At 40.9% G+C, this 25260-nt stretch overlaps 1 protein-coding gene and 1 long non-coding RNA gene across 2 annotated transcripts; one reads left to right on the top strand and one right to left on the bottom strand.

The window, feature by feature from the left end:
* Positions 1-666: 666 nt before the first annotated feature.
* Positions 667-17296, top strand: WDR75 (WD repeat domain 75). Its single transcript, XM_063162537.1, has 21 exons — positions 667-752; positions 899-1028; positions 1747-1812; positions 2385-2478; positions 3066-3190; positions 3519-3589; positions 4129-4245; positions 4783-4871; positions 5667-5825; positions 6108-6167; positions 6257-6372; positions 6841-7013; positions 7789-7952; positions 10149-10332; positions 11758-11852; positions 12232-12327; positions 12876-13045; positions 13635-13694; positions 14753-14896; positions 14981-15072; positions 16937-17296. Exons 1-21 carry the CDS (start codon positions 667-669, stop codon positions 17139-17141), a joined length of 2496 nt encoding a protein of 831 aa, XP_063018607.1. The 3' UTR covers positions 17142-17296.
* Positions 5511-25163, bottom strand: LOC134421499 (uncharacterized). Its single transcript, XR_010028606.1, has 3 exons — positions 24897-25163; positions 14742-14885; positions 5511-5809 (listed from the first exon to the last, which is right to left on the bottom strand). It is a non-coding gene; the product is annotated as an uncharacterized LOC134421499 (long non-coding RNA).
* Between the last annotated feature and the right edge of the window lie 97 nt (positions 25164-25260).

Genomic DNA, 25260 nt, shown 5'->3' with positions numbered 1-25260 from the left:
TCTCCTCAGACAGGCGCAATTCCAGACCCAGGCAGAGAACTCTTCCTTACAGCCCGTGCCAGGCGCTGAGGCCAGGAGGGACCGGAGTGCTCGGGGGGATGAGGGAGACACAGCCCCTCACGGGCCGGCGTTCCCACCGCCTCTCAGCCTGGGAATGGCCGCGGGGAGCAGCCGGGGGAGGTTTCGGATGAAAACCCTGGTAGTGGGCATGGGCAGCATGCCCGCAAGCTCCACATCTCCCCACACTCACTGGAGCTCTGAGGGGCGCTAGGCAAGGGCATTAATGAAGGGCGGAGCGCCCCGTAAAAATCACCTGGGGCCAGGTGAGGGGCGGGCTCTGTTCCCAGGTAACCGGCGGGAGGACACAGTCTCAAGCTGCGCCAGCGGAGGTTCAGATGGGACATTAAGAAGAATTTCTTCAGAGAAAGTGTTTGGAAGGAGCTGCCCGGGGAGGTGGCAGCTCCTGGAGGTGTTTAGGGAGAGCCTGGACGCTGGCTGCCACGCTCCGGGTGATGGATAAGGCGGTTTTGGGGCCGTTCTCCTCCTGCGCCGCCCCGGAGTCTCCGTGAGGGGGCGCGCGTGCAGCCCGCCCGCAGCACGCGGCGGCGGCGAGGCCAATCAGCGCGCGGCGGGGCGGGGCCGGCGCGCGGGCGGCGGCGGGACAAGATGGTGTCGCCGGGCGCGCTCCGCGTGGTGCGCTGCGGCGGCGGCGGCCAGCGCGGCGCCAGGGCCGTGTTCTCCGCCGACTCCAAGCAAGTGTCACGGGGGGCCGGGGTTGTCTCGATCGGGGGGGCTCCTGAGCTCCGGGCGGGGCTGTGCCTGCCGGTGTTCCCGCGGCCTGCGGCTGCTCGGGGTGCCCGGGCCCCTTGGGCCGGGGTGACGGCGTTTCCTCCCGCAGGTACCTGCTGTACGCCTCGGGGGACTTCGTGAAGGTGCACAGCGTGAACACCGAGGAGACCCTGGGGCTCCTGTGCGGCCATGCCGACCTGGTGACCGGCATCCAGCTCAACCCACACAACCACATGCAGGTTAGCGGGGGGAGGTCCGGCTGGGGTGGCCGGGCTGCTCCTGACCCTTGTGTGCCCCCGCGGGGGCTGTCCCGGGGCTGGCTGGGGTTCGGGAAGGGGCTGGGAGTGATTATGGCATCGTCGAGCGGATGTTTGGCTGAAATCTGACAAGAACGGTAGAGCTATGTCAGTTTCCTACAAACACAAAGGTGAAATGTCATGTGGATTGCACTCCTTGAATGGAATGACAACAAAACGGAAATACAGCAAAGTTTCCGGTTGAAATTGATTGAAAGAGTAAAAGAGGCATGTGAGAAGATCAGAAATACTCTGGTTGGTGTTCACCCATCTGTATCTGCTGGTAGTGATGCAGATGTGACTAAATCCCTTTAACTTGCCCAGTGGCTCCCTCTGCCCCCAGCTTGCCTTCCCTGCTCCTAGTTTGCCTGGGCTTTTTTTGGTGTCTGGATATAAACCCGACTTATTTACCAAGAGGGACTGATCTACGTATTAGCTTTTTAAAATTGGATGTTCACATGGTGGGTATCTGCATTCACTCTTTGTGACAATTTTGAACTAGAGTAATGATGTTGTGTTTGCACTTCATTTGACGTCAGCACAGGGCTGCTCTGTGTCATGTATTTTTTATTATTCAGTTACCTGGTTGTGATCTTAAGTAGAATCTGGCTTTGATGTATTGATATTACTTATATAGTTGGTTTGGTTTTTTTTCCTTCAGCTCTATTCTTCCTCTCTCGATGGCACCATTAAGCTGTGGGACTTCATGGATGGCATTCCCATTAAAGTATGTTGAGTTATTCCTGTTAAGAGCATTTAAAAAATGGGCACAAATCAGTCTGAGATGGGTTGTTCTACTATGAACACAACCTAAAACCCATTTAATCATGCCAGTAAAAGAATGTGTGATGATGATAATGATGCAGATCCTTTGGGGAAGAAGGTGGGAGATGTACTGACGTACTGACCTTGCTACCTGCTGCAGTTTTGAGTCCAGGGTAGCTCTGGGAATTGTTCTGCAGTTTGGGATACACCCATAGGAATTGGTCCAATGGCTTGAAAATGTGGGCTGCTTACTCTTGCTCATATTTTCTGCTATATACCCACTTCTGGGTATGCCTTCTGCTTTGGGTTAGGGATAAGTTGTCCTGAGGCTTTTCAGTAAATCTGATGTCTCATATTTCATAAGTTTTGTTTTAACATTTGTATCAGTCCTTGATAGAATAAAGATGTATTTGTCTTAGAATTGAAAATTTTAATTAGTACATGAACCTTTCTGTAAGACATAACTTCCTTATTTTAAAGACATACACACAAATGTAGTAATTGTTGATTTCCTTCTCTTTTTTTTTCCTTCAGACTTTCACTGTAGGATCCAAACTTCTGGCACTGTACGTGCTTGCCAGTGCTGAGGACTCAGTGTTTGTTGTCATTCCAAAGAAGGGTGAACGAGGTACAGTACAGGCAGCATCATCCATGTCATCTGTCATTCTGTGTCTGTGCTACTGTCCCAGCAGTGAGCAGTGTGCTTCTAGAATGGGCTTTAATTAATTGTGAAATATTTTTTAAATCCTGTAGCAGATGTCTAGTACTGCGGTTTGTACCTCTTTCATTCTCATTCTGTGACATCTGTCATTCCAATATTTGTCTAGAAGAGTGCTTGTCTTTGCTTTTGAAGCATGTACTGCATGGTTGTGGTCTCACAGATGCAGTTCATCTTTGAGCAGTGCTCACCAAGGTTCAGGTTATACTACTGAAGTTGGGTATGAGTGCTGGGGATTATTCTCCCACCTTAGGCAGTATTACCATAAACAGACTTGTCCTATTCACAGCATGCCTAGGTATTTTTATGGGATTTTGTCTTCAATAAATACAGCTTGGCCTCACTGTGTACTATAATATATTGCTGCTTCAGAGCAAGAGCAAATACTGTGCAGCTTCCCTTGGATTCTCCTGCTTACACTTGCAGTGACACCCACTGCCTGGCCCTCGTTCTTCAGTACTACTGTTGGTTTCAGGCAGATTTTTTTCTTTGGTCAGATACATTCCAGCTGGTCTCAGTTGAGCTGACAAAAGGAGCAGGCCAGGATCTGGAAGGCAAGGAGCTCTCAGTGGTTCTGGATGGTGTGGGTGAATCATCAAAGCAAATCGCGTTTGGAAGAGAAGTACGTTCACCTCTGGGTTTTTTTCTTCTCTGGGTATTGGTTGGTTGGGTTTTTTTCCTCTCAAATGATATCTATACTGTTTATGCCTTTATGCAAAGTACAGCACTACTGAAACAAAACTAGAAGTAAATTAATCAGTGTAAGAACTATACTTTTTTAATATTACAAAAGCAAAAAAGAAACTTTGACGCTTGAAATGGCAAAGTATTTACTCAACATCAGCTTATATATTGTCTCCAGAGTAAAGTATTTTGTAGTGAAATGTACTTTATTTTTTTTCTTGTGTGAAAACATAATCTATATGTCTAAAATGGCTTTACTTTTACAGGATTCATATGTGGTGTCAGTGAAGGATGTGAATCTCCAAGTTTATTTTTTTAAACGGAAATTGTTGAACAGGTAAGAATAAGAATGAAAATATCAGGTATTGATTCAGTCTGATATATCCTAAATGGTTCTCAACTCATGATGTGTGCACACATGGTCTCATTTGGTTTTCTGCTGGAGGGAATGTAGACACTATATGAGAAGCTTCCTGTAGAAGTGAACAGTGAGCACATCAGTGGCAGTGGTACCTTTCCTTTGCAGCTCAGGAATGTATTTTTTCAGTTAAATATGTAGGTTGATGCTGACCTGAAACAAGTGACATAGATTGGGCAGGGCCCAGGCAGCGGGAGGGAAGCAGGAGAAAAGGAGAGGGAGAGAAAGACAGAAGCAAAAACTTTCACCTTGATTGAAGGTGAAGAATTAAGGAAATCAAGAGGAAAATAACTCTGTCACTTTTTTTTTGAGAGTGCATGTAAACATAACAACTTTAAAATGTTTAATTTTGCAAATCAGAATTATTTTTTACGTTCACTAGCTGATCCTTTTGAAGATTTGTTTCAGAAAAACCAACCCAACTCTTAAAATTAAAGTTCTTTTTTTAACTTTTGAAGGTTTTCTTTAAGTACAGTGAAGACAAAAGGAGGAGACAATCGCTTCAGTTGTGTCGTGTGCCATCCTACAGAGGACTGCATTGCAACTGGCCATGCTGATGGAAAGATTCGCCTCTGGTACGTGGAGCTTGGTTAACTGTGCATCCCATGAGCTCCTCTGACTGTAGGAATTAAGTCAAACCTGAGCAAAGCAGTCTGATTTATCCTTAGCATTGCCATTTTCAGAAGTCAGAATGAGCAATGAACCTGCAGTGCTGACAGTCTATATGTCAAGTGGGAAAAATGCCTATGTTGAGTTATGCTCTGTTAAATCTAAACTTAGGCGTAAAAGGTAGTGTGAGAACAGCTGAAATAACTCTTTATGGGCACATCTAAGGAGAGCACACCACTGGAATACATGATTAGAAACACTATGTGGTTAAGTTGTTTCAGGACTGAGTTGCTCGGTATATCCAAGATATGAGGTGTGCACCAGGAAGTTTCTGAAAACGTGTAGTGTGGTTCCTTCCCTCCTTCTGCATCACTTGAGCTTAGGATAAACCAGTCTAGAAGTTAGAGGACAGGATTATATAATTGATTCAGTTCAATATTTCCTTTGGTTTACTCTGTTGTTGATGTTGTGAGTAAACAAATGTTTTGTTCCTCTCCACACAGGAGGAATTTCCACCACAAGAAAGGATACACATATTCAGCACTGCACTGGCATCATGATACTGTCATGGATCTGGCTTATTCTTTGGAGGGTGAGTAAAAGAAAAATAAAAACCAAAACAAAGCAATAAGAAAAAGCCTACCCAAAAATCTCCATCAAACAAACAAACCTCAAATTTGAAGTGTTGCAGCAGACAAGGAAGAATCTGTAGTAGCTCCAAGTTTGTACACTTACTAACAAGTTAATTTCTGGAATTTTAAATGTAGCCAGGAAGGATCTGAAATAAAAACTAAAGGAGTTATTTTCTATATGCATTTTGATTGGCATTTATAATGTCAAATATCTTTCTCTTGTTGTAGAAGGAAAAATCTAACCCCTTATCTCACCTTTTCTCCCTCACCTCCACTCTTCCTCCCCTTCTGTTTTATTAATAGTAGTACTGATGAGTTCTTGCATCCAAATAAAACAAGTCAGTCTTGTCTGAGCTCAAACCTGCTGTCAGAAATAATACACTTCTGTTTGAATTGTGTGATATGAACTATTCTTCTTAAGGTATTTCTTACTGCAGAGTACTTTTCACAGAAGGAGAACAATTTAGCCATATCCTAACACAAATATCCAGCTGATTCAGAAAGATGTACTACTCCCAAAGCATTGCTGAAATTTCACCGTAGACCAAGTTCCTATTCAAGTTTCTCTAGCAATTTAACAGGAGATAATGAGAAGCATGTCTATGTATATTACCCAGGCTTGGTATTGTCGTTTACTTCTGACAGTTTAAAAAGTTTTGAGAAATTCATGTCTGTCTGTCATTGTAAAGACACAGGCTGCTGATTTCATTTCTTTTTAAGCAAAACCTTTTAACTGTATTTTGTTGCTGGAAAAGGAACCAGGTTGCTGAGTGGTGGAGTTGAATCTGTTCTAGTCCAGTGGCACAATGAATCTTCATGCCAGAAGGATTTCCTGCCTCGTTTGGGGTCTCCCATCGAGTGCATCTCCATGTCCTCTGACGGCGTTCTCTGCTGCACCCTGCACACAGACAACAGTAAGCCAAAACACATCCTAGCATCACTTCAGTGGAAATGCAAATCTGTATGAGCTTTATTTTGTTGATTTTGCATGAATTAATTAAGAACTGCATAAAATTTCATTAATGATCTGAAGAAACAGTTTCTTTTGCTCTTTGATCAGTTCTGTGAATTTGCTTGGTGACTGCTGTAACTTGGCTTTCCACTTTGGTGTCATAAACTGGGAAAAGATACATTTGCAGTACAGAAGGTTACAGTTCTTTCCCACCATGAAATGTGTGCCTTGCTTTCTCTTTCAGGAATTTCAATAATCAACAGCAACCTAAGGTTTTCCAGAAGTATTCAAGGGCTAATCAAAAGTAAGTGCAGTAAAATTTCTCTTCCACTTAGAGTGTGGAATGTGTCACTTGACATCTTTGGTCATTTGTCACCTGAATTTTGTTTCCAGGTAGGGATGTCAAGACTGGCCTAGTGGTTGATCCTAGAACAAAAGCTTTGGTCCTGAATGGAGAGCCAGGCCACTTGCAGTTCTATTCCCTCCAGAGTGACCAACAATTGTTCAGTGTAAGTTGGATGGGCTTGTACCAAAACTTTTAACTTACTCAGTCAAGTAACTTGTGCATCAGGATTTATTTGAAGGCTTAATATGGCAAATGGGGAAAAAAATCTTGCAGCTATCCCACAAGGCTGGATTCCAAGCTGACATGTTCTTGGCTTTATATGCGACTTCACGTGATGAGCAAATCTAAATATTGATGCTGAAAAAAGTACTTTAAAACAGTGTGCTATCCTGTTAAATGTCAAAAATTTGTAGGTGAAACACCTTCAAATTATTTTTCATTCTTTCCTACACTTTGCATCGCTGTGGAATGCACACGCTCTAATTCAGCTTTCCCCACACGTTGGCGTACTTCTTCATGCCACTGCCCATTCAAGTCTAACTGGAGCCCTCAGAACATCCTTCCTCTGTGGTTTCATGGTACCTCTTCCAGCTGCACCTGCATTTAACTCCCCTGTGGGCTTGCTTTGCAGCTGGACATCGTGCAGCGGCAGTACATCCACCAGGCGGGCCTGAAGCAGTCGGACCTGGTGAAGGTGGCGTTCAGCGCTCGGGGCACCTGGCTGGCCACGGTGGAGGAGAGCGAGGAAGTGGCTGACCCCGAGCTACAGCTGAAGCTGTGGTTCTACAGTGAAGAAACACAGAGGTAATGGTAACAGCTGGCCTTCCAGCTGCCAGTCACACAAATCTCTGCACAGATGTTGCCTTGCAAAGATCTGGGAAGTTACTATGCACACTACGGCATCTGCAACAGAGCACAGTGTTGCACTGAATACACACACGAAATAATTGCTCTGGATTTATTTTACTTACAGGAATTAGAGACTATTGTAACCATGGGACTTCAATTCACATATTTTCTTGGTATGAAGAATCATGGACCTGACAGAATGATTCTGTAGCTCATACAGTTTTCCCACCTCTGTGTAATCCATCATTAGTTGATTAGTCCTTCTCCAGAAGATTCAGAAGATGATAACTTTATTGTTGGTTTTTATCTTTAGCTAACATATGCATTAATAGCCTTTTCCTAATTTTCCTTTCCTGGTTAATAGCCTTTCCTTAATTTTCTAATTTAAAAAATTGCATTTTGACTACAAATTATTTTCTTAAAGAAACAAGGTAAAAGAAAGCTACTACACAGATAAACCATGTGACTGATTTTCTAAGTACTGGAAAGACTGCCCAGGTTCAGGCTGAGTATCTGAGAGATGCTTGCCTACTGATATTTTTTCGTGCTGGGCTACTGTATGGAAGCCATTAGGGAAACCTGATCTTTAATACAATAGCATTTAGCAGTCTTAATTACAAATTCCTTTGATTGCTCTTTTCCCTGCCCATTCCAGAATCAGCTTGAACTGAATTCTTCCCCAGGTTCCAAATGAAATAGAATGGCAAGGTTTTGCTTTCTTTTCCTATAGCTTTGCACTGAACACCAGAATAAACACACCCCATGACAACCACATCACAGACATGTGCTTTCGTGACATGGATGAACTGGGAGATGACTCACTGATCCTGGTAACAACTGGCAGAGACTGTGTGTTTAAAGTCTGGGTGATGGTAGAAGACTCTGATCCAGAAGGTAAGTGTGGCCAAAAAATAACTTATTTCATCTTGTAACCTAGAACTGTAAGAATAACCTGAGCTGGAAATTACCTATGTTGCCATTTGAAGTCATGCTCTAGAAATCAAGACCCTGCTTTTATTTGCTTAGTCCCCTGCATTGATCTGCTTCTGCTGCTGCATGAAGTATTGTGTTCTCCTGAGCATCCTGTGATGGAGTTCTGCCATAGTTCTACAATATTAGTTTGGTCTGGAGTTTCCTGATAAAACCAAAGACCTTGGCAAGCTGCTGCAGAAGGGAGTGGCAGCCTATGTTCATTGGTTAAAGAACTATTTGTGGTAGTGATTTTTCCATGCTGAGAGAATGGATTTTTGTCAGTCCTCTGGGTTGACTTTTCCTTTGAGACTCCTGATCAAAGGAGCAGGGTACAGAAATGTGTTACTGTGTTTCAGCTGAGTAAGTGTAAAATAATAGCACTTCTGCAATTTGACATATCCACCACTTCAGAGTTCATTTTTTGAACATCCTTCATTTCCATTAGGTACTTGATTATCATAGAATGGGTATTTAGGTATTTCTGAGATATTTTTAATAACCAAACTTAACGTCTTGAAAGACATGCTGACGTTCACGTCTTTCAAACACACCATCTGTGTATGTTTATTGATTGCTCTGTATGCCTTTGGACATGAAATACAATAGATTTCCAACATATTAATGTCCTTTTACTTCAATGTTTTTACAGTGTCAGGGACACTTCAGCGAGGTGGCATTTTCCTGCCACTTGGCTGTCTTGTCATTTCATGTTCCTAAGTAGCTGTGATAGTGGTGTTGCTGAACTGCTTGCAGTTTAGTAATCTGTTTGTCTTTTCATGGGCAGGTGAGAACATGTTCAAAAGTACTTTAGAGCTGCTAGGGTTTCCATTTGGCAGACTTTGCCAGACTTTCTCTTTCCAAGCTCTTTATCCCTCAGCTGTGGCTGAGGGATAAAGACAAAAGGATGAGAAGAAAGACAAAACTTGTGTAATTTACTGTATTAGTAGTAATCTCCCCAGTGGTATCTGAAAGAGTGTTTGGTTTTGCCTTTTTTCATAAATTATTCTGAGGCTAAATTATATCTTAACTTAATGAGCAGATACTTTGATCTTGAGTATAGTGTCAGTTGGGGATGAAAATATTTTTTTTCCTTCCACAAAATAGTTTTGTCTCTGCTGACTGGCCTCATCAGGGTGTTTGTATTTGAGGTGACTGCAGGGTTCTGTTTCTTGGCATATGTGAAAGTACCAATTAGTGGTGGCTGCTGTGGTGTATTTGCCCAGTGGGGCAGAGTAGGAATGCTCAGGTAGAAAACTTGACATGCTGCAGCTTTTCTGCAGCAAATTCTAGTTTAGCAAAGAGCTCCTCAGTTGAGTTCACTCTGGTATGTGTTCATTGCAGCAGGTCTCTTGCTGGGCCCCTAGATGGTGCCGTGCAGTTGGAAGTGCTCAATCGTTTCTGGCTTTTTTTTTTTTTTACAGGCGGGTCTTTTAATCATCAACTTGTAGCCATTATATAAAGGGTAGCTAAGCATAGGGTGATTTTCCCTTTTTTTTCCTCATCCTACTCAAATATTTGAAAAGCATGCTGTAGGAATTATTTTATACTGGGAAATGTATGTTAATGTGGTAAGTACATCACTTTGCTCCAGTTTATTTTCTGGTAACTATCAACAGTGGGAAAGGTGTCCAAACAGAATGCAGTGGCAGGTGAACCAGCAGAAGGAAGCATGCTGGTGGGTCACTTGATGATCCTCAAATCCTCTGTAAATGAACCATGAGCTTTGTTGGACTCAAATGCAAGCTGTGTTCAGATTTTGAGTGATGCTCCTGTGTTCTTGCTAGAGTTGTGACAGAACAATTTTTCCAGAAAAATAAGTGTTGAAACTACTTGGGTATCATTTTACCTAAGCTCTGCCTCTGTGAGAGCACAGTTAATGGAGTTGGCAAACTAAGCATGAATATTGTACCATGTCAGTCTCAAGGTTCTCTGTTCAAATGCAAAACTGAGGACAAATGAGAAACCAGCTGTTTCTCATATTAGAGCAGGACAGATTCTCTGTACTCTTCAAAAATTGTGAAGAAAACTGTTTTGCCTTGAGCCTGTTCTGCAGTAATAATTGACTACTTCTTTCTTCATGTATGGACTTGAATTAACTGGCTTGTTCATTCTATGCAGCACACCAGAGTGTGAGCTGGAGCTGTGACTTTGTGGGCAGCTACCACAACTACCAAGCTACAAACTGCTGCTTCTCAGAAGATGGTTCTTTGCTGGCTGTTAGCTTTGAAGAAACTGTCACTGTATGGGATTCGCTTACTTGGGATCTTAAGTGTACATTTTGCCATCCACCTGGAAATATAAGGTACATTTTTCATCTGCTCTTTTGTGTCTCATTTGAACTCTGAGAAAAGAAGGAATCAATTCATAGCAGTCCAAGACCTTGTATATGTTCATAAACATATACACATAAACATTGAATTTATCAGTCTTAAATTCATATATAGAAAATATTAAAATGGCTTTTAGGTGTTGGTTAAAAATAAGATTGAACATTGCACTTCCTTCTTGTTTATGTCTCTTGTAGCTCTCATCCTTAAATCTGTATCATGCAGCACACAAGTAGTGTGTTGATAGCCCTTCTCTTTTCCCCCATTAATCCAGGGGTGAATCAAAGTCCTGGACAAATGTAAATGCAGACAGTTGGTTCATAATTTGTGTATGCATGCATGCAAATGGAAATTAGTTCATCATGCCTTTATGGTTTATTGATATTGCCTGTACTATAAAATAAATATCTTCATCCTCTGTAACCTCTGTTCAAAAATCCATGTTTTCCTGGCAGACTATCCCAGCAATGCTCCATTGCATGCTGTCATGATAAAAGACATCAACATTGTATGGTCACAATATTTTAAAGACTCTTGGCACAAAGAATCATGGCAGCATACAGAGATTTCTCCCTTCCATGTGCTGTGTGTATATTTTTAAGCTTTTCTTTTGTGTGATGAAATCTGTTTTGTGTTGGTCCTCTAAGATTAGAAATTGAGAAATGTTATTCTGAAACTGCTGTGGAGGAAAATTGTGGGAGGCATGTGAGCCACCAGCTTGGTGCAGTGCCAAGTTTTTCCCAGGCCAGCTGCCTCCTCTTATAACCTTTACTATTTGTTATATTAAAAGGAAATAAATTACTCTGGAACTCAAATGTCATTTCTAATTAATGAATTGCTGTGTTATTTGCATAATGTCAAAGGGCTTTGCTTTAATATACAAATTCTGTCCCTTATTAGCTTATTTTAAAATCTTTTATCATTACAAGTCCTAAGGCTGTTCTGTTATTCTCAAACAAGAGACTGAGAAATTAAATCACATGCTGTTTTCAACTGGAGTTCTAATAACCCTTTTTAAACTACTTGACTCATTCTAGTTCCTAAACAATAGTAGGGCTTCTTTAAATATTAAATTATTTTTCAATCCCAGTGTGAATAATTAAAATTATGTATGGGTTTGTAATTTGTTTTAGAGTTTTAAATTCCTCCTTTATATTGGAACGCTGTAGAAACATGTAATCCTTACATATTTATGCACACTTTAAATTATCAGATTTATCTGATAGTTGTGTGTGGAGTTTCATGCCACTTGAGGTGAATGCAAAAAGCAAGCTTTGGATTTAGATACCAAAACTAAATCATAACTAAATGGTTTTTGTGACTTGTGAGTAATTGCTACATAGAAAAACAAAGATGAACTCTGAAGGTGACTAATTTGTTTTGACTTTTTACTTCTGTAGGAACATCTGCTTTGGGAGACTGACATGTTCCAAGTACCTTATTGGTGCCACTGATTATGGCTTTCTGTGTTGCTGGAACCTGCTCACTTGTGCATGTAAGATCAGCTTGAACGTGTGCTAGAGTAATTTATTGCTTGAAATTACTGTGAAACCTTGAAATCATTCTAGTTCAGTTCCAGATTTAACACACTACAAAATGCCCTGTGGAAATGAGATTATTTTCATACTTAGGAGAATATCCTGTCCATGTGCACGTGCTTTGTGTGTGCAGAAATAGATCTTGGGTTAGGTGAACGATAACCCAGTAATAGTAATTTCTTACACTTGTGTAGGAGTTGGTAGCATTTGTGTGTTTTTATTCACCAGGGAATGAGTGGAGCTGCCTCTTCCAGCAGCTAAGGCTCTGTGTGGTGTTTGTTTGACCTTTTGTTTGGCTCCTTTTCACCTCTGCCTCTTGCTGTGCTTGCTTTTCAGTGGAGTGGAGTGCCCACCTCAACGTCGTGGTTCTGCAACCTGATCCCCTTTCTGAACACATTGCTGCAGTCTCATGGCTCTCCAAAGAGTCCAGCTGTAAGTACAAAGCCTTCTTTCACTAGTCAGGATCAGCAGAATTTAAAACTGGGGAAGCACAATTCCTAGAAAAGGTTTTCTTAGAACTCAGACCATGAGAGCTGGAGAGGGACTTCAGTGGGTGCTTGCACCTGTGGGAACTGAGCCATATCTGACAGCAGCATTCAGATAAAGTGTGTTACCTTTTCTTCCAGCTGGTACTTTCAGGTACAGGATATATCTCAGGATTAACCACACTTTCTGGGTGAGGGTCTCAAATGTTTTTGACCCTCTCTTGTAAATGCAGAACTATGCAGCTACATTTTAGAGCTCTGACAATAAATTAAGATTTCCTACAGAAATGTTAATTTCCAAGTGTGTTCTCTGGACTGGAGTATTGTGAAAGGTCCCTTCTATTATTGACTAAAGTTAGCCAGTTATATTCCTGTGAAGTGGTGCTTGGAGGCAATCCTGTCCACCTTTCCTGGCTGTGATATGCAGGGCTTTGACAGCTAGCCAGGAGCATAAGAATTTCCTGATTTAAAAAGAAGATATTTTTGGTTTTGCAGTGTTTGTGTTTAAACCAAGTGAGCCATGGCCAGTCTACATCCAGAGAAATCTTTGTAAAGAAAAGATCCTGCTTGCTGCCTTCGTTCCCAGAGATGAACCTGAAAAGATTAGCTCAGAAAAATACCTTTGGCTCAGAAAATCCCAGCTGTTTTTTCTTACAGATACACAAGTAAGGAATAGTAATTGGTAGGTGGTTCCTGGGGAAAAACTGTTTTCTTTAAAATGGATTGATGGGAATTCAGAGTTCTGCTTATGAGCATAGAAGTTCCTTTTTTGTTTTCATGTCATTGTAAGCTGTGCTTTGCTGAAAGCTTTTAACTGCCAAAACAGCCTAAGATCAAAATTATTTAATGGTTTTCTACTATTCCTGTGAATAGTTTTATGCTGCTTCATTGATACAAGAGACTAGATAACATGGGAACATTGCCTGTGCTGTTTAACTTAAACAAGCACCTAGAAGCTGTATGGATTAGTGCTGATTCTGATTATTCACATGTTCCATGTGATATTCAGTTTCCTTGCCATTTCTGGATGGGGGTGTGGGGTTTTTGTTTGTTTTCCCAAAAAGCCCATAGAACCTTTAGGGCCATTCTTGCTTCTCTTCAGTTTCTTTACAAAATAAAGATGAAGAGATGGTTTTCCTCTTCCACTTGACTGATAAAACTTTTGGGCCAGTTGGAAGCTTCTGTAGGCAAGTTATGTAAATATAGAAAGCAGTTTCACATATGATAACTCTGCTACATCCTTCTGTATTTTAGGAGCTGATGACACTTAGCACAAAATCTCTGGAAGAAAGGCTCACACCATCAAGCAAACAGGTACCTCCCATAGAACTTCTGACTGAGATGGGCAGGGCAATTCAAAATTCTGATGGTTATTTTGTCATATTGAAATTCCCTTTTGTCATGAAAATGCTCACCAGATCCTTACCTGGAGTCACAGGCACTTAGCTGAAGGGGCAGTAATCTGTATTTGCTTATTTTTTTCACAAGAAGTGCTGTTTGCAAAATTTTTTTTAAGTACCAGTGAGCTACTCCATTTCCCCTGGGGGAAAAAAGAATAATTTTCTAAAAGATTCAGGTTACACAAATGAAGCAAAATGTTTGAGTAAGCTCTTTCCTTATCTTGGTTTCTGTAACACTTGGAACCTTGAGTGTGGCCTGAACTATAGGGATGACCAGTTGTCAGTCAATTGTGATTTGCCTGTGAGAAGGAGTTCCAGAATTGCATTCTAATATGTATTTCTGTGGAGAAGTAGTCTGGGAAATTGGATTTTTTTTTTAATTCATTTTGAAGAAGTTAAAACTGTAACAGCAGCATTTGATTGATTTGGTTGGTCAGATAAACTAGATCAAAGTAGAAGTTAGTATCTTTCTAAAACAAAATGCTGTGGGACTGTGGGCATAAACAATCAGTTTCTTTGGAGGGTGGGAAAATAATTTGGTGTTCAGATAAATGTATATTGATGCAGGAAAATGCCAAAAGTCAAGGTGCCATGTTTTGCTTCCCATTGTATAATTGTATCTCTCTGCACATGATGCTGGAGTATAAATGATCTTTTGGTTCTGTGAAATCAGAAAACCCATCCTTTGGTTTTCTGGCACATGCACCACCTTCCATACTTGGAAGTTAACAGGTACACCAGCAAACTAAAATCCAGTGTTCTTGGGGCCAGATTCTGGAGAGTTTTGTAACCCTCTGTGCAGGATTCTCTCCAGACACCTGACAGAGAATGAGTACAAAGAACCACATAGCTCATTTGAGTTAAGTTTGAGTGTAGGCTTTTTTCACTTGGGTTTATTCTGTTTATTTGGTAACTTAAAAGGAGATAGAACTTAGATTTGTGACACTAAAATTCTACTTACATTTTTTCAAGCTGGCAGTAGAAGAAAGTCTTCCTGTGACACCATTTAGTGTGCTGCTGGGAAAGCACAGACGTCAGCAAGCACAGGAGGATACAGACCTTGGAAAACCAGTTGTTCATAATAAGCAGGAGCAAGCTTCACCTGCTGTCAAAGAGGTAGGAGTAATTACAATAAAAGTAATTACAAGCAAAATCATGACAAACAAAGCCATTCATAAAGCTTTTGTTTTATCTTTGCAGCTTTTGCACACTCCAGCACACGTTTTGCCATCTGCTTCCTTCCTCTGCACTATATTTATTAATTCATTGCTCATCTCCAAAGAGAACAAAAGGTAAGAAAAGTTCAAGAACTCTCCTTAGTTATCAAAGTTACTTTAAATTATGTCAGTCTTTGTTTGAAGTGTGAAAGCAGTTTTCCAGCACTTTATCTATTCAGTAATTTAGTAGAATACTTCAGTGTGGTAATGGTCTGGCTATTTAGTATATTGGATCTTTTGTTGCTGTTACTTTTGCTGGGTTTTGCCTAATGTGCTTATATGCAAAACACTGCCTTTTACATTCAAATGTTCTCTATGAATTTAACTTTATTCCAGGGATTTAATGGCTTTTTAGTGCTATTTTGGTTCAATATTAGATTCTCAACTTTATTTGAAATTCCTATGACTTGCTGCATAATTCTTGGTTTCAGTTTCTAGCTACACCAGTAAGTTAGAAGCTTGATCTTAAGAATTGGTTTAGAACTCAAATGCCATTTCTAATTAAGCTACAGAATAAAAGGTTATACTGTAAGCACATCTAAGTTTGGCTTACAGTGCATTAATGCCAGTTTAATAGAGTAGTTAGATAGGTACTTAAAATTGTAGCTTTCTCCTTTGGGATCAAAGGAATGCAGGCACAGGGATTATGACAGTGCTCTTGTATTAGGATTAATATCTTGTCACTTACTCTGAAGCTAGTTCAGCGATTGCATTTTTGTGCCATGTGTTCTTTAAAATGCTTCATTAGACTCTGCCAGGCTGGGGATGAAAGCCTGTCCTTGCAGTCTGGTGTTGGTGTGGATTTGCCAGATGGGTGAGTGGGTGGTTCACAGGGCCAGGGCTCACCCAGGAACAATCACAGCCCCTGAGTGCCCTGGGTTCTGCCCTGTTCTGTGTCCTGGCTTCTGCCACCTTGTGCTGCCACTGCTGCAGGATCTCTGACTGCACAGCACAACAAAGCAGCCACAGAACAGTGGCAGAAATCTAATACATGGGAACTTGCATCTAGTTTCAGTCCTGAAGAATGTGAGAGTTCAGTGACCTGTGTAAATATTTGCACTTGCACAGCTTGTACTTTGACAGCAGTGACTGCTGTGGCTGTGCATTTAAAGATACATGCAATTGTAAGCATTGGGCCCTTGAAGATTGATCACAATTTATCACTGTATATATTATACAGTTGGATATATTATTAGCATTAAATGCTTCTATTTTCCTTGGTAATATGATATTACTGTCTGCTTCTCCATTTACATTTTGTGAGTGATGGATAGTTTGTTAGAACAGAGGGTTTTTAGAAGAGCAGTACTGTTTGTTTTGCCATGCAGTTCACTCTTAATAGATCTGGACTATTTAGACAACAGACACTTGAATTAATACTATTCATTAATGCTTTTTAAATTTTAATAGTTCCATATAATTTGTTGGAATTGTGCTTTCTACTTCAGCACAGGCTTAAAACTCTTGAACTCAGAAGGGAATGGCCACTTTAAGCATCTCTACATTTAGAGAACAAAAAAACAAGCAACCAAAGAATTTTTTTCTTTCCTAATAACACTCTAGGTATTTTTAAGACCAAGTGATCCTTTTCAGATTTGAAAGAGAAGAATGACCTTCTTGAATACTGTCTCATCTACCAGTATATCCAACATTTCTGATCCTGTAGGACTGCAATGTTGTAACATTTGTCATAATGCTGACCTGCCTGCTCTGCAGTTACCTATTATATTTCAAGGAAAAAAAAACTATTTTAAGTTTACTTAGAGGAGAGCTATTTGAAAAATGGCTTGAAATTGAGATTGCAAGACAAGTATAGTAGGTAGACTGAAAGGAAAAAGGTAGAGTGAAATGAAAAAAAAAAATCTTGTTTACTTCTCCTCTATAGTACTGTAGTATGTGAGAGTACCTATTAATTGGATTGTTTCCAACCATCTTCCAGTGCTGAAGAAGTTGCTGATGAAGTAGAAATGGAAAGTGAAAAAGCAGAGGATGATTCAGATGAGGAAGATGTCACAGCAATGGAACAAGAGGATACAAGCCATATGGAATTATTAGGAGAGATGACATGTAAACTGTCTAAATCCCAGGAAAAGGAGCTACGAAAAATAAGAAAAATGGACTACAGCTGGATATCAGCCTTCTAAACAGACATCTTACTTTTTTTATACTGCAAGTTGAAGCTTTGTGGATTAAGTATTCTTTTAAATTTTTTTCAGGTCCTCTGGCCAAAAATTTTATCAGCTTCTCTTTCCAAAGGAATGCGGAACAAGGGGGAGTGATTAAAGTTTTGAAAAGCTGATTCTGCTCTTAGTTTATTACTGATTCTCTGTGACCTTAGAAAATGCTTAACCTGGCTTGGGGGCTCCCCACCCCCTTGCAAGTGTATTTAAAAGGCTAAGAGCAAAACTGAGTTCATTATCTGGCTTGTGATCAGTTAGCAAAGTGACAGCTCAGCTGCTGAAAATCTTCCCCACTGGGGCTGAGTTACTGCTGCCAAAGCAGCAGCAGCAAACGCCTTCAGTTGGTGACAGAGCTTAGCTCAAGGTGTGGCAGGGGAGGTCAGGCTGGTTCTTGGTGCTGTATGCAGGTAAGTAACAAGTCTCCTCCCCAGAAGTTCCTCTCCAGCTGTTGAGACAGATGAGAAGTGGTTTAACATGCCTGGTTAGAGAATATAGATATTAATGGTATCACTTAACTGTAGCAGAGTGTAGAATTGGTTTGAAGTGGTGAATTTGAGGGCCCAAGTGTGAATACAATCTCCATGGTGCTGCAGTATGAAGGCAAGCAGATGCAAATGGTACAGGTCACTAAAAGCCCTGAAGAAACAATATTCTGCTAAAACTATTCAGATTAAAAATGCTGGAGCAAGAACAATCCAACATTCAGTGAAACCTGAGTTCTCCCTACTCTACCTTTCAAACAAAGTGGAGGACCCTTTTCTTCCTCTCCTGTATTAACATGATATAGTGGGAGGCAGTTAGTGGCAACACTTTTAACTTTTTGGGGGGAAATTATCCTATGACAGACAAAATCTGTCACTTCCACCCATGCATAGAAATACTGAAATTCATCCTTAGGCATCAAGGAAAGCAGCTCAGAATCATTTTCCTAGCAGGTTTACCTCTCCCATTTTAACACCAAGGCAGTGTTTGCTCCCTTGCTGTGCTGGCAGGTCCATCAGCAGCTGCCACATGGTTAAACAGGCCCAGGCTGCAGCCAGGGAGGAATGGATGTTGTGGCAGCACCCAGGATGTGGCACAACAGTGACCTGTACATTTAGGAGTGAGGTACTTGGGATGTTGGACCTGCCATGCTGAAGCTGTGGGGGGAGTCTTAAACCCTGGGAGATGGAAACACTGCCGTAGAGACAAAGGCACTGAAAAGAGCTGTTAAAAACAATTCCACCAATAGGTCTGAATGCTGGCTTCAGGAAAAAATAAGCCAAAAACTAGTTTAAAAGTTGTTATAGAAAATTACCTTTTAATTCTATAAATTCACTATCACAGATGTCAAAACACGAATGTGAGGATATGAAGATATTTTAGAAGAAAACATTAGTTTCTGTAAAGGGCTTTGGAATGTCTGCCATGCAACTTGAGTGATGATAGTCCCTTGCACAGTTTATATTTCCTTCTAATCAGACATTAATGTGAAAAATAGTTAATTGATCCAGTTTCAGACTAAACCAGCCAGGGTTAACATAGTCCCATGGCAGCAAGGGGCTCCTGCATGTTCTCATACAATAAAGTCAGGTACCACAGCTCTTCAGACTACCACTACTTCAAACAGTGAGGCACATTTTCTTCTATCATAGATTATTTACTAGGACTAGCATTACTGGGATTTTAAAGGAAAGTTTTTTATAATTAGGTATTTTCCTGTTTAGGCCTTGGTATGCAGAAAAATATCACTTTAAGACCTGTAAAGGTTTTTCAAAGTTAGTTTGCCTGTAAGTTCATGTTTTATTTCTATCACACAGGCAGAGAAGGAAAACACACCCTACCACAACTCAGCCAATTTTCTGGTTTTGCATTTTTCTCCCTTTGTATAACAGCTTTTTAGATAACCTTGTGTGTACCTAAAGCAAAAAAAAAAACCAGCTCCCCAAATGTTAGCAATTTTTATTTCCATCCCTCTTACCTGCAGAGCTGAAACTGATACAACCTTTTCATAACCTTGGACCCAGTGGATTTTTCCCTGAAAGTTTCAACAGAACAAATAGGGAAAATTATCTAAGACACTAACTGACAAATGATAGGTTTTGAAAACCCAGAAACATTAAGAAAGTGCAGGAAAATAAAGAGTAAAAACAATTCCCTCCTCCAAAATATGCACCATACTAGGAAAGGCACACTGAAAGGTTTTGAATTTTTTTCTTAAATACCATCAGACTTCAGCTCTGTGAAGAACAATGTGAGTTGAGCAGAGATCTGTACACATGTTGCAAAAGTGCTGCTTCATAGCCTGCTGTTGTGTTACTGTGTCAGCAACATTTAAGGCTTTAAAGGAGGAAACCTTAATATCTGTTCATGTGGGAGTTTTTTAAATTCACATGAAGGTCAAGTGCTTTCCTGGAAGCCAGGCTGGCATGAGCAAGAGACAATTCACATGCAAGTCAGCATCTGAAGGTGCAGTTTTGTGTTCAGGCAGTAATGCATTGTGTTAGAAATCTTCATCAAGATGCAGTTTTTAGACTTAAATCTTTTGTCATTATTGACTTGGTTTTGCTTTCCCAGCAGCCTGAACATACTGGGATAACAGAGGGCCCTCACTTTGTAGTTCTCTCCATGTATTTCTTGCTCAAGAAGGAAATACATTTCTGGTTACAGTTTTACTACAGTTAATAGGCACATTCTTGATCAACCTTTTAGAAAAGGTTTCTGACTGATACTGCAATTGCAACAATACAGAATACAGAGGGAGGGCTACTACTGATTTGTCTGTGGCTGCTTTGGAATGCTTTAAAACAGTTTTCTGCTGTTCCTTCATTTTTTTTCCTTTTTTATTTCAATCTTGTGTATCCCAGTAGCCATAATCAGTCCTGTATTTACTGTGATGCCCTAAGTCAAATCTTAATTTGATATTTTGCCTTCTGCTTCTTCCTTCTAAAGGCTACTTTACAAGAGTTTATTATTCTTTTATAGAAAGATTTGACACAAAAGACCACAGAGAAGAAGATTGAACTTAATCTCATTATTCCAGTTACATGATAAATACAACAGGTAAAAAAACACCTCTGCAAGATGCAGAGGTCAGTGTTCAATACCTGTGGGTGCCCTGTGCATCACAGCAGGACAGCAACTTCCACAGAAGCAGTCACAGCTTTATTTAGGCTGAGGGACAGACCACACGAGGGTGGCAGGTGCCTAGAAGGGGACTTGTTTACTTCCCAAATTTTCCACTCAGACAAGTGGGTGGATAAACATGAGAGCCTGAAATTCCAGCAGCTATGGCAAGCATTAAAAAAAAAAAATAAATATACAGGCAAGGCTTTATGGAGCACATCATGGCAATGGGCTCTGACTGAGGGGCTGCTCCCCTGAGATTGCTCAGGTGCTGCTCTAAATGCTGCAGAGGTGCCCAGTAATTTCAGCCCATGTGCTCCAGTCAGGTGCAGTTCCACAGGGACTGAAAACCACTGCTCTTCACTGGCATTTTGGGAGGCCCAAAGCAGTTATGAGTTAACAGCAGCTCCAACACATGGCCTTGGTGGGCAGAATTGGCAGGAAGGCCATGAGAAAGGGGCAGTAGTTGCTATGGATTGTGGAGTTCAAGAACAGGAGAAAAAAGCCTGCAAATTGTGCCACGTGTTTTAGGATCACCTGGATCTTTATTTCAGCCAACAATCATTGTCTGGCTGGCCTTGGGGAGGCTCTTGCAGATACCTCAGTGTGCCAAACCCCAGTCTGCTGTGAGCCCTAAAGCACACAATGCTAATGCTAACAGCCAGAATTAGAGCCAGCAGAGAACAGGACAGAGGAAAACAACAACAGCTTCAAATGTAACTCAGAGAAACCTGAACAGACCTTCTGCCCCAAAGCAGAGGAACTGAGGTATATTTATTCTTGACAGATACTAGACTAATTTTGCAAGCCTCTGATAAAAGCCTTTCTATGGTATGGGATCTGTTCAGTGCTTACCTTTTCTGACAGACACAGTTTTTCCTAATAAAAGTAGTTTTTCCTAATAAAAGTAATTTTTCCTGCAAAATTTCTGTGCCATTCTTCATTAAGAATCTGTAGAAAAAAACCTGAAAGCAGGTTATTCTATTTCCTTTAAATAAAATAACATCCCTTATAACTTTTATTTTTGCTTTTCCCTGGTCCTTAGCAACACCAGAACTGTCCTTCAGCCCTTCTTTGGGGTAATTGCTTAAAGGTCAAATATTGTTCTGGCTAATGTGTAATTTCAAGGGCAAAACTAGTCAGAGCCATTTAATACATTTCTGGGAAGTCCTAAAGGCTGTTCTTTCTCTGTTCTGGCTTGTACTCCTTGCTGATTATCTTTCTGGTGATGGCAGAAGCAAAGGCAGCAATTTGTGCATCAGCTAACATCCCAGTGCTTCTCAGCAAACCCCTCTCCCAAAGCAGAATCCCTGCAGAGCACTGGTTTCTGTGGATATCCCAGTTCAGACTGAACAGGGCAGGTTTAGCTTTAGCATTTCCTTGAGGAGTTAAGCAGTAGGCTGTAATGATGTAAACTGGAATTTAGCCAGGGCAGCTAGGTCATTCCCCTCTAAGGTTGCAAAAGACTTTTAAATCATACTCTGAACAGCTCTGCATTTTAACTACTTCACTAACATAAAGGGGTGAGCTTGTCACAGTAGTCTCTTCACAAGATGAAATCATTTTCAGAGGGCAGAAATAATGAACAATATTTGTGTTTGTACTGTAAAGCCAACTCAGGATGAAATCCCTACTCTTCAGCAATCACTGACAAAGCACCCTTTCACTTCATAGTCCAGGGTCACAAAGTCACAAGGCCAGCAACAAGGTAAAGTACCAAATCTTAAAATGCTCCTATAAGCAGTGTTCTGACTTGTATGTGTGGTCTGAAAGTGAATGTAGCCCAAGCTTCTTACAAAGGACTTCTTGTTAATATTGTTGTTAGTAGAGGGAATGAAGCCCTTTAGGTAAATACCATCATGTGGCTGTAAGGAAAGTTACCCCACAGCTCTGGAACCCATGTATCAGCAGTTCCTGAGGCTGTGGTTTCTCAAATGCTTTGAACACGTAAGTGGCCACCATGGAAAGAAGTATTCTCACCTCCCAGCTAACATCTGCTGCATCTGCTGTGCCAACACAAGCTCCCATTGCCTTTGTGGGGAACAGGCTGGGGGAAAAAACTCTGCGTATAGCAAAACCAGATAATGCATGAATAAATAGTTTAAGATGTTCCCAGAACTGCAGTTCCACTGAGAACAGGACAGGACTTTTCTTAAAGAGGTTTTTCTATGCTCAGAACATGAAGTTTTAATGCTATACACCCAAACCTCACTCACATTTGTCTCAGAGCCTGTCCCTTGTAGTAGGAGAGTTGCAACCACACCTAGAACAAACCAAGAGATGTTTGTTTGGTGTGATACCCGAGACAGCTCAGCTCTCATGCAGCAATTCCTGGTTTCCCCTTACACCCTCTTCCTCCTCTCCCAAAATAATAGGTAAATAAACAAATAAAACAGTAGCCAGCAGTTCAAAGAAAATACTTTTAGACTGATAGCATTAAACTGCTGAGGGTGATTGTTCCATTAGCTTCTAAAATGAAAACTGTTGATGAATTGTGAGCTTTTTAACATGTAAGGAATTATCATTATTGGAGCCATGACCTTTGTCTTCTGTTGACCCTTCCAGATGAAGCTGTGTAAGTAAGAATTAGCCTTATCATTCAAGAACAGACATTGCAGCCATCAACTCATTTCTTCATGAGAGCAGCAACAAAGGAATAAGTAGAAGGTAGTGCTCAGAAAAGCAAGAGGTTTGCCAGTTTTTCAAAACAGCTTTCTTATACTCTAGCTCCTTTATTTTAAACTAGCTAAATTATCCAGCCATAAAGCTGCTTATCAGTTACTGCTACTGATGCCTCAACTTATGTTTGTTTGCAGTGCTTAGTTTATTTTATTATTAGATTCGAGACTGTGATCAAAGCTTTGAATAACTTGGCTATTTGATTTCCTTTAGTGACCAAAGGAGTTTTCATTTCTTCCTCAAACCAGTGGAACAAGCCAACAAACAAACAAACTCTCCAACATTATCTGAAATGTTATCTTTTTCATTTTTAGTCACTGACTTCATTATTTTTAAAGTAACTTGGCTCTCTCAAAGTTTGCTAGTCAAAAGCAATATATATTTTACACCAAAGTCAGACAATTCTGTAAGGAAAGGTTTTATTCAGGCTAAGTTTCCCCTGCCCTTTGAGCTTCCTTGGTCCTACTCTCTTCCTTCCTCACAGTCCTAGCTCTTCTGTGGAAGAAATACAGGGAAATTAGGGACATCTTTCACAGTTCTCTTCCTTTTCCACTTGGAAAATGAAGTTTAACATGGCACAAAGTTCATCTTATTTGTTAAAATTATGTAAAAATAAGTTCTCAGTGTGAAAGACAACTGAACCCAGCCTCAGAAGGAGGATCAGAGGAGTTTGACACCTTGGGCTGTAGCCCTGTGACCGAGCAGGAGCACAGGGACTGCTGGGGTCACAGCTGCAAAGACAGTGAAGAGCAGGTCCCAGGGCACATTGCTTTATATATAAAACATTGCTTTAGCCTCCTGGTTTTCCTTGTGAGCTGCAGATTGCTCCATTTCCCCCATCACTTCAAAGAAGGAAAAGTACCAAAAATATAAACACTAAAAAACAGTGCATGAGCTCTTAGTACAAAGAGACTATTTAAACCCTGAAATATCCCATCCTGAAAAGAGGCCTTTTTCACTTGGCATAGTGCAAATGAAAACTGGATTTCTGAGAACTATCACATCTGTAGGAAAGAAAAATTTTCATATTGCTTGCTCCATCAGTCTGTACAGTATGTTATTTCTAGACTGCATATTCTGTGAGTAGGCTCAGGATACAGAGACAGTTTATCTTTCTTTTTCTATGAAATCTACTGGCTGATCTCAAGGATTAAGTGGAAAGAAAAACTCACATCAGTTGCAAAATAAATACCCACTTCTACATCAACAGGTTAAATGAAGCCAGAAAACCACGCTGAATGCCAATCAGTGCAAATCACCTGGAAGCCATAAATAATAACTTTCCAATTAACCAGCAAAGAATGTTCCAAAAAAATCTCAACTCAGAATAATGCAGTGTAAGTAGAACCACTTACAAAATAATTAAAGATGGGCTGAGATAACAAACAGTGGACATTTCCAGGTGCCCCTCTCAGATCAGAGGTAAATCAAGCCACTTACACAGTTCAGGTAAAACAATTCAGTAGATCCTGTAGAAATGCTGCAAAGATCTCTCTATAGATAGATAAATATAATACAACCATGGCTGAGACCTCAGTTTAGAGATGGATACCAATGCAAACACAAACATGTCAAAAAAGGAGAGCTTCCTATTTACATTCCAACAATTTCAGAAGTGCTTAAATAGTTTTCCAGACTAAATACAAATGTGTGATGTATTAACATGGAAATCCTGCATCCAGAGAAATAAATTTTAAGCATGCTTAGCTCTTTGTTAGAGAGAAGGAATCTGCAGAGATTCACAGGTGCTGCTCAGGTTGCAAGAGTAGCGTCAGCAAGCAGAAGAATAGCGAAGGGGAACAGGCTAAAAAAACCCCATTCCTTAAAGCTTTAGGAGAAAGAAACCCAGGAAGTTCTATGCACAGCACAATGTTGCTAGTTTTTCCCATGATTTTTTGGGTTTGGTTTGATCTCTGATGACCACTTTTCATCTACCTGGAGCATTCACGTCCCTTTTCTGTGTGTGTCTTCTGGTGCTGAGCCACAGCCTCCTCTTCACTGGGATGTTCATGGAGAATCTCTGCTCATCTCAATTAACTCCCTGCAGTGCAGCCTCGGGATCCAACAGGGCCAAAACTGACCGAAGGGTTCAAAAGTTGTTTGGGAGGGGAGCGAGGCCAAGGGGGACGCACACAGAGAAATTGCAGGAAGTTTCATTTTCCTCACGGAACCAAGGCAGAAATCAATTCTCTCCTTTTGTCCAACTCCCTCCTAGGCAGTCATGCCAAGTGGGAGAGGCAGCTGCTGTGCCTTTTCCCTGAACTCACACACTGGGCCACCTACAGCACCAGGGAGGGAA

The sequence above is a fragment of the Melospiza melodia genome, chromosome 8 (assembly GCF_035770615.1).
Source record: "Melospiza melodia melodia isolate bMelMel2 chromosome 8, bMelMel2.pri, whole genome shotgun sequence".
Lineage (NCBI taxonomy): Eukaryota > Metazoa > Chordata > Aves > Passeriformes > Passerellidae > Melospiza > Melospiza melodia.
The sequence above is the reverse complement of the archived record's forward strand: the minus strand, read 5'-3'. Positions and strand labels throughout refer to the sequence as shown.

Coding starts and splice junctions, on each gene's coding strand:
- WDR75 (XM_063162537.1), top strand. CDS start 667: ATGGTGTCGCCGGGCGCGCTCCGCGTGGTGCGCTGCGGCGGCGGCGGC. Junction 4,246..4,782: donor GATGGAAAGATTCGCCTCTG/GTACGTGGAGCT, acceptor CTCTCCACACAG/GAGGAATTTCCACCACAAGA. Junction 13,046..13,634: donor TTTTTCTTACAGATACACAA/GTAAGGAATAGT, acceptor TCTGTATTTTAG/GAGCTGATGACACTTAGCAC.